Genomic DNA, 10,193 nt, shown 5'->3' on the forward strand with positions numbered 1-10,193 from the left:
CCCTTTGGTCGGAAAGACCTGGGTTCGATTTCCATCTATGAAGTGAGGAACCTTTATCTGGTCTCTTTCGACTAAAAGTGAGTTAGCTGATCTCATACGGAGGTGGGGGGGGGGAGTGTTATCGCCCGGTAAGTTGGGTTTTTCATACATCAAAACAGGCAAACCGGTCCCGTGAACACACGCTACTACGGTGAAAAATACATACTCAATCCCTCATGGGGGTTTCCTCCACACAAATAAAAAAACATAATCACTTTATCATTTTAAAATTCTGGTTATGAAGGCCAGAGATACTTTTGCTAATCGGGGGATGCAAAAGGCTTTCACTTGCCTGATGATGATCTTCTAGAATCGAAACAAAAAAAAAACAAAAAGATAAAGATTTTCGAATAAATTTTATGTAAATATACAATTTATGAGAACTAGAAAATATCACCGAATCGTTGAATCAGAAAACATCACAGAAACATTGTAAGCAGGCGAAGCTATGATGGTAATTTAATATTATGTAAAGTTATATAATAACTCGTTATTATAAGACTGGATATTATTATATGAAACATGAAACCGCATATACCCTGAGTTGTAGTCATCCGAAATATTTCATCATATATTACTTGTAGTCTGAAAAATAATATAAGTTACTTTATACTCTACCTTATATGTAAAATATCATGTTCAGTAGTCAACACTTTATAATTTTTCTTCCAGGCCTCGGGTTCGGGTTGAGCAACATTCTTCCTCAAGTGTCCATCAACCAATATTTTGTAAAGTACCGTGCTACGGCTGCTGGAATTGCCTTTTCAGGAGGATGCTTAGGGTCTCTAATTCTTCCAATCCTCGTAGAAATTTTAATCGGCTACTACGGTCTGTCCGGTACTTTCCTCATTCTTGGTGGCATTGTAATGCACGTAATTCCAGCCGGATTATTGCTTCGAACTCCTTCTTGGATCCAGCGCGAAGCAAGACTAAAGAAACAAATCTCCGCCTACGAATCTCGACAAAAGGAAAGCTTCCAAAAACTTCCCACAGTAGTGACGGCATCCCACAATGATGGTATCAACAACAGCGATGTTCATTGCCAGGATGGCATCGTCCAGCATTCACAAAGCAGATACGGAGCCATCTCGGACAGTCCGCCACCAATAGAAAAACAGTGTGTGCCTTACCCGGATGAAAACAAACCGACAAACATACCCGTCCCTAAACCTGACCCACCGAAGTACGTCAAGGAAGAATCGAGTTCTAAGAGTGCCCTTAAGAAAACTCTTGGGGTTTTAGGGAATCCGGTGTTTCTTTTAATAGGAATGACTCTAGGGATGTTTGTGTATGTGTTTGTCTCTTTGTGCACCATCATCGTAGATGTGGGCATTGACAAGGGGATACCAGAAATCCAAGGCAAATACATCATTCCGGCATTTGCCTTTGGAGATCTTTTTGGGCGTCTGGGATTTGGGTGGGTGACAGACAAAGGGTTTGTGTCCAAGAAGAACTTCATGACAATCACCTTTGCCTTGCAAAGCGCATCCATGCTGGGATTCGTATTTGTTACAGAATTTGAAGGAATGGTGGCAGTGTCCATCTGCTACGGACTGGTTGAAGGCATGATCATGGTAATGTATCCGGTGCTCGTGGCTTATTACATCCCTGATCAGCAGTCTATTGCCATGGGATCGATGAATTTCTTTGCTGGAATATTTCTCTTTGGCGTGGCGCCAATGATCGGTAAGTAAGATTGGAATATAAATAGATGATTGCTGCATTTATAGGTTTGTTCAGTTCGTTATGGACTAATCACGAACACATGCACATTACGCCAGTGCAGCTTACAATCTTATGCGATTTGAGATATTTGCAACACGATAAGGGAGTCATTTGCAGTGATCAAATTTTTCATTTTATAAAATAAATAAAAAAAACCAGTAAAAATAAATTCTTGTTCATTCCATGGAGGTCTAATGATGACGATGATGATAAACGTAGTATATGTTTGCTTAAGGTAAAAATAAAATTTAAATAAATACACTTACAGAATTTACCTGTAACTGAAAAAAAAATAAAAATATAAAACAAGAGATCGCATCGAGGAATATTTCTCCCCCCCCCCCCTTAAACGTGTTTGTTTTGTACCAATTACTGCGTGCAGCAACACAAAATATATAATTACCCACAATGCCCTGTTTTCTATGAGTGTTTCTGTGCAAGGAAGGTGCAATAATTTCTTTGCAATATTTTTTCTAGTAAAAGTGAAAACTATTATGATATATCTTGTTTACGTCAATTACTAAAAACTCCATTAATTTTAATTTATTTGCATAAAATACGCCAAAAAATTGCGACGTTGATAATTACTTCTGTAACACATATCCACCTGAATTTTAACATTTTTCTTTATAGGAAAACTTGTCTTAATTTACGTGAATCTTTATTTACGTCATCGTTTCGCGAATGCAACCATCAGTAAATCGTTAATACACTGTATTTTTATTCACATTTTGAAAAAATTAATTTTTTTCAAATTAATGTTTATATTATTTTTAAATACTTATTCTTCTAATAAGTGATCAAATAGTTGCAAAAATTTGTTAAAGAACAGAGTGGCCATAAAATAACTTTCCCCTCTTTGGAGGCATCTATAGCTTAAACCAATAAACGGAATGAGACCAAATTTTATATTGAGACTTTTGAAGGCATAGGGAGATGAATTCCGCGGGAAAAAAAAAGAAAAAAAAAGATTTAATTCCAAAAGTCGCCGATAGGGGGAAATTTGGCGCTAGCGGAGCCGATATCAGTCAAATATTTGCAGTAAACGCAGGTAAAAAGAATTGTGCAAATTTTACTGTGCATACGTGACAGTAGCGCCACCAATTCCACTTGAAAAGGGATTGGGAACGTTCAGGCAATTATTCGAATGACTAACGAATTGTGCTCAATATCACTCCATGTGACTTTTGGCTGTGGGGGTATTTGAAATCCGTTGTGTATGTTGGTGGCATTCCTAACTTGCATGTCTTGAAAGAGAACATAAAACGGGCTGTTATGAACATCCAATCCGTTCCTTACTCTCAGCTGTAGAGCATGTCACACACCGGATGCAATTTGTTGTACACAAGAAAGGTCAGCGCATTGAAAATCGTGCATGTGTGTACATTAATTTCTGTGTCTTTCGCAAGTTGTTTTAGTTTAATTATTATTATTATTATTATCATTGTAACGCGCCACATATCCAGCTGGAATGAGTGATGCCGCTGTCGCTTACACCGTCGAAATGTTATTATTCCATTTTATCTGCCTTTAATATAATTATCCGCTTGTTTTCGGCTCTACCAGCGCCAAAATTTCCCCTATCGGCGACTTTTGGACCTTTTTTTTTTTTTTTTTCGCAGAAATCATCTCCCCATGCCTTCAAAGTCTCAATATAAAATTTGGTCTCATTCCGTTTATTGGTTTTAGCTATACATGCCTCCAAAGAGGGAAAGTTATTTTATGGGCACCCTGTATATTAAATACACCTTTTATTAACTTATATATTATAAATATAATTAAAAATTAAGGATAAAGTATAATAAAGTATAAAATGGTGATGATATACTACCCTTGATATCCTATAATTCCTTAATGTAACGGACACACACATACTCTTACCATCAGATTGTTATTATAAGTACGTGGATAGACATCAAAGTTCATTGATGGGTGCTTAGAGACAGCATCTATGATTTTCACAGCAACATCTTGACAGTGTTCCTGTGGGAGTCATGAGATCCATTTCCTACTGCATTGTAGCAAGTTTTTGCATCTCGAGTCTTGCTATGATCATTGGGTATACTAATAATAATTGATGAAAATTTAATTTACATATTTCGCTTCATTATTATACTATTGACTATCTAAAAAGTTAACAAACTTTGGCCATTATCAATAAAAAAAATTAAAAAGATGGCACATATTTTGGATCTTAAATGACTTAAAATGTTTCTTTAGGAATGAGGGTGGTGCGATGCCTGTTAAAGGTGTGTCTGGTCCGATTGTCTGCTATGTGGAATGAGAAAGTTTGGAGACAAAATCCTTATGAGACCGTCTGAGTTGTCATTAGCCGATAACCCTTATAAAGATACTTTGCTTCCTAGATGGGATACGCATCTAGGTCTTTCTTGAAAGGGCAAATGTCGCATTGTCTTTATATCTTCGCTATATAAGTTATTACGGTGCAAATAAAGTAGTCGTGTGGAAGTTGGGTTTTTAAAAAGTCAACTTTTTATGACAGTCGCATCCACCAGAGCCTACAGCATATTTTAAGTAAATTACCTTGAGTGGCTAACGGTTAGATGAAAAAAATAACTTACTCCAACCGCACATAGTATTATTAGAGATCTTCATGCTCCTGAAGGTCTCAGATCAGATAAGCAGGTTGGGTAGTAGTGTTACATCGGATGATGAAACTCATTTGCTACCTGAAGACATCACATACAACTATGCCAGAGTAGATGCATGTCGACGTTATCCAATGCGACACTTGAGTCGGAAATACAATAGATCTAGCGAAAGATAAATAAATAAAAATAATAACATAATATAAAACCTACAGTCTATTAATTTACGACATATATATCGATGACATTCTCCTTTCATTTGAAGGAAGCGATGTACCATTTTTCGTTTATTTATTTGGAGAAATTTACGAAAAACGGGATTAATGTTAAAATCTATTTTAAGCCTCAAAGTGCGTCGTCAGCTACTTTAGAATTTTAAATAAAAATTGTTTAAGGCAACGTAAATTCATAATAAACGGACCAAACTCGTTGCCTTCGCAAAAGAAAAGCCTAGTACAATGAAGTTGAACCAAGTTCTCAACTTTTCGTCGAAAACTCATTATAGCAAAAAATAGTGTTGAATAAATTCTATAGAGTTGTAAACTGAAAGGAATAAATAACTTAATTAACTCAAGCGAATTTATTCCAGGAATTAATCCTGGTATCACATACAAGGAGGAAATGTTTTTTTTTTCCGGGGGGGGGGGGGGATAGAGCAGTATCATCAATCGTCTAAATCGAACTGGAATGTCATTAGAAAGAAAGAAGCTTGGTTTATTCTTATCCTAGCTGAAAGTTTCATACGTATTAAATCACTAAAACAGTGCACCCGTTTCTAGTGATTTGGATGGATTGAGATTATTTAAATAATTTATGTAACATATACTAAAGTCACAACTCCAGATATTTGTAACTGTATGTATAAGTGCGTGAGAGTGCTTCGTAGAATGAAACCTTTCTATTCCCTGTCGGTACACATAACGACTCCACCCTGGCTGGAAGAATTTTGATGAAATTTGCTATTTTAGATAACAAAATTTGAAGTAATTTGAATTTTCGCTTAATTTAAAACTAAAAATTAAGCAAAAAAAAAGATTCAAAACGATGCAAAACTTACATCACAAACCTCCAAGAAATAAATTCCACAGTGCCCTATCCAAAACCAGTAGGAATGGATATTTTACAACAATATTATCACGTACTTGTTAGCATGTCATAGGATATTATAATTACTTGATATTTGATTTTATTTTTTGAAGGTTATAGGAAAGGTGTGCTATTAGTTAAGCATCCCCCACATTCTAAATAGGCACTTATTTTTGCAAAATTATAGAAATAGAAAATAAATAGAACTGCAACTTTGTTTACTTGCTTGTAAACGCTATACTGATTTGTATTTCATGGCGTTACTAAGTTGAGTCATCACTGACATATTTGTCCGTTAAAATGTTTGTGTCTCCAGTTTCAATTACTATGCTAACAATCTGAATTCTAATCGCTCTGAGATTTTAAATCTTCCAGCTTTCTTTTTGCTGTTAAATTATGCAAAATCCTACTTCACTTCTCGATCATAGATTTAATGATAACCTCGCTGGCTAGATAAACACATTATTGGGTCTGTTTACTTCGTTTTAAGCTCACTACTCAATTTTGTTATAGTTTCTGAGATTGCTTATGAGACTGGGCTGTGTGTTTGCACACAAAAAAATTCGAACATCCTTATAATTCTCTCTCTCTCTCTCTCTAAATATATATATATATATATATATATATATATATAACCGAGCCTCAGTTAGAACTTTATTGGCTACAGCATTTCCATCTATTGCCCTCCTTGGGTGCCCATTTTGGTCGCCACGTATGATATGCAGGGGTTAGGAACTATTCTTATTCGGGCCATCACACAGAGTAAAATATCGCTTATTATATCATTTGATTTTCTCTTTAAAAAGGTGTTTTTAGTTTACATTAACTATTTTAATAATATCATAGAAAACAAATTTAGAAAAACTAAATAACATGAGTCAATAATTATACAATTACACAATAATTCACATAATATTCACACAATAATTACATATATTACATATTTTTATATGTAATTATTGTGTTTGCATATGTTCATATTTACTCGGTAGATAATGTTATAAAAGTTAGTTTGAATGACTATATACCGAAAGTGAAAAAGAAAAGGTTTAATGTTAAGATACTACTAGTTTCGTTAAATAAATCAACTTCTTCAGATATCACAGGCAAAGAATTATATAAAATCACAGAGACATGATAAAATTACATCAACAGATCTAGTATAAAACGCAATTTTACATTTTAAAACAGGAATGCGTGCTGGAGTTCCAATTGAAGTTGACTACGTGCTTGAGCTGTCACGAGTGCGCCAATACTGGACAGTGGGAATGTGTGCGTCAGAAAGATTGTAGCTAACTGTTGTTAATATGGGATGAATCGAGCGATATTTCTCTAGATTCGATAATCTTTCTTTCGAGTTCATCATAACACACATGGATATTAGAAGTTTGCGGCCAGTCTACGAGGTGTTGGCGGCCCTCATCCGAGTTGATAGAGAAGAGAACGTGGCTACAGAGAGCGCTGGCTCTGGTTCTGTTGTAGGAAATGTCTCTTTTGTGTTCTTCCATGCGTAAAAGGATGGATTTAGCTGTCTGGCCATAGTATGCTTTGCCACAATCACAGAAAATCTTGTAGATTCCTGGATACTGAATAGGAAGATGTTTCACTTTAGTTCTACTTAATATGGAGCAAAGTTTTGGAAACGTAGTGAAACAAGTTCTAATGTTGAATTTCTTAAGAATTTTTGCCAGTTTTGGGGGGAGAGAGCTGATGTATGGCAACGATATAAAAGCTCTTGGGGAGAAAAGAATATTTAATAGCAGTTGAGCGATGGAAAGAGAAAAATTTATCAATCTTTTTAAGAGAGAAATCATTGTTCACAAAAATCTTTTTTAGTAAATGGAGTTCATTTTCAATTTCTGTTCCATCTGTTAGTAACGATCTGGCTCGATGTGCCAAAGTTTAAAATAATACCAAATTTTGCGGAGGGTAGTGATGGGAAGAAGCAAGAAGGTATCTGTCTGTATGTGGGGGGATTTTCTAAAAATGGAGATTGTGATATTTTCAGCGCATCTCGTAAGTTTTAGGTCCAGAAAGGGGAGACAGTCGTTGGATTCCAGTTCGAAGGTAAAATTGATTTTCTCATGAAACTTGTTGAGGTGGTCTCGAAAGAAAAACGATACCATATTTTGGGTTTTAGAGTAGAGAAATTAATTGATTTTTCTTCAACATTCTTAAGAAATATGTCACCAAGAATCGGAGAGAGCGGACTGCCCAACCTGAATTTACACAGTGAGAAAGTAAGGAAAATTATTTCTTGAATAGTTTGTTCTGGAGAAGATGGAGGACTTCTTGAGTAGGTACATTTGTGAAGAGAGAAACTATATCGAAACTTGCCATTAAATCTGATTTGTAGTTTGATGTCTTGATTTTGGACATACAGGGTGTCCCAAAATTCATGCAAAAGTAATTTTGATAGAAAACACAGGTTTTTAATTACAAATTGTAATTTCTTATTATTCATAAAGCGTACAGTATAGGGTTATGCATTGAATAATAGCATATCGGGTAAATGGCCTCCACGGCTTTGCTGGCACATACGCACTCTTTTGTCGAAATTTTCTATGACCGTTTTGCATAAATGTGGCTGAATTTCGTTGATACAGCGCTCAATTTCCTCCTTCAAGGCGTGGGTGGTCGTGGGCTTGTTGGCATAAACCTTAGACTTCAAAAAAAACCCAAAGAAAAAAGTCCAACGGCGTTCAGTCACATGATCTGGGCGGCCAATCCTGATCATCAAAACGGGAAATTACACGACCAGGAAATTACTCATGCAGTAATTGAATTGTTTCTCGGGCTGTATGGCATGTGGCACCGTCTTGTTGAAACCACATGTCGTCCACATCCATATCTTGCAATTTAGGCACAAAAAACTGGATTATCATCTCGCGATAGCGAGAATCATTAACTGTTATTGTCTTACCAGCCGCATTTTCGAAGAAGAATGGACTGATGATGCCTCCAGCCCAAAATCCTCACCAAACAGTGATACGTTGTGGATGCATATGTTTCTCAACAATCACTCGTGGATTTTCTGGACCCCAAATGCGACAATTTTGTCGATTAACGAAGACATCAAGATGAAAACGAGCCTCATCGCTGAAGATGATTTTGTTCGAAAAATAAGCATCCACTTGTTGTCGTTCCATAATCCATTGAACGAACTCTCTTCGCTGTGTGTGGTCATTTTTAATAACCCTGAACTGTCAGCTGTCACGCTGTCTTTTTTTTTTCTCGTTGGCAACACTTTACCGCACAAATGGCGCTAAATTTAAATCTTGCGTGAATTTTGGGACACCCTGTAAAATCAGCTGAATTTTTTATATGAGAAAAGGAAATTCCAAATAGGTTTTTTTAAAAAAGATGCGAGGTATTTAGATGGGTTGTAAGTAGGGGAGTTTATACCCTCAACGACTGATCTGAGTGGGGAGTTTAATTTATGGATCCCAAGATTATATAGACTCCCAAAAATCCATAAATTAAACTCTCCACTCAGACCAATCGTTGAGGGCATAAACTCCCCTACTTACAACCTTGCGTGTGTGTGTGTGTGTGTGCGTACACCACTGAATGGATATTTTATTACTCAATGCAGTAAAACTCAATTTCTTAATCTCTTTTTATTAGGTTATTTTCGAGACTATACAGGCTCCTACGATTGTGTTTTCTACGTTCTAGCTGCAATGTCTGGGATATCGGCCTTTTTATGGGGCATAGAACATATTCTGGAGAAGTGTGGACCAAGAAAGAAACACATTGATCTCGAAAGTAGAAATTTTGCTTGACGACCCAATGCTTGCTCATTAAATAATTTATTTACACATGCATGGTGGTATTAGAGTATTTTGTAAGACATTATGTATAAAATCATTGTGATATCATTCAATTTTGCTGTAATTTATATGCTGAGAAGATTAATTATTAAAAAAAAGAGAATTGAAGTGGATTCTTGTATTCATTTTTCATAGATATTCAAGTTTATTTGTTGCATGCCTATATTTTTATGGATGTTATATATGCACACTTAAACCATTCGTCTCAGTTTTACACGTGTTTCTATCGATATGGAAATAGGAATATGAAAATGAAGGTATTTTCAATTATGAATTTTGCTAGTTTAATATGCTTACTTTAGGAACATTCATTGCTTTTCTTCAAGAATAACCGGCCCTATATTATTATTATTATTATTATTATTATTATTATTATTATTATTATTATTATTATTATTATTATTATTTTATTCACATAATTGATACACAGTCAAAACAATATAAATAAAAATTTGACTGGTGATTCAGAACAATTCAGACTCTCTCCAAGAATCTAAGAATAGTCCTTCAGGTAGCGTCGTAAAATATGGACTGTTCCAAGTAATGCTGTTTTTTGTAGCTCATATGGGGGTCACTTCATTAATGTTTATTTGCTGTAAATAGTTGGATAGCTTCTTTGAAGTTGCACCAAGTGCACCGATAACTATTGGGATAACTTAAGTGTGTTTAAGCCACAGCCTGCCAACTTCGATTGCCAGATCTCGATATTCAGTATTTTTTTCCAGTTTTGTGTTGTTAATATTGTTATCACTGGTACTGCGATATCGATAATCCAAACCTGTCGATGTTCGATAATTGTGATGTCAGGTCTGTTGTGTTCCAAATGCCGATCAGTTTGTATTCTAAAGTCCCAGAGAATTTTTGCTGTTTCGTTTTCCAATACAGTCTCTATTTTATGCTG

At 35.5% G+C, this 10,193-nt stretch overlaps 1 protein-coding gene across 1 annotated transcript in view; it reads left to right on the plus strand.

The window, feature by feature from the left end:
• LOC150109967 (uncharacterized) overlaps positions 1-9,400 on the plus strand; it is a 66,442-nt gene extending 57,042 nt beyond the window's left edge. Inside the window, exons 7-8 of the mRNA XM_090400577.1 lie at positions 712-1,725; positions 9,087-9,400. Coding sequence (XP_090256703.1) covers positions 712-1,725; positions 9,087-9,244 — 1,172 coding nt within the window. The 3' untranslated portion in view covers positions 9,245-9,400. The remainder of the gene's footprint in view (positions 1-711; positions 1,726-9,086) is intronic.
• Positions 9,401-10,193: the final 793 nt, after the last annotated feature.

Source organism: Typopeltis vanoorti, chromosome 1 (genome assembly GCF_054136105.1).
Source record: "Typopeltis vanoorti isolate ZY-2024b chromosome 1, IOZ_Tvanoo_1.0, whole genome shotgun sequence".
Taxonomy (NCBI): Eukaryota; Metazoa; Arthropoda; class Arachnida; order Uropygi; family Thelyphonidae; genus Typopeltis; species Typopeltis vanoorti.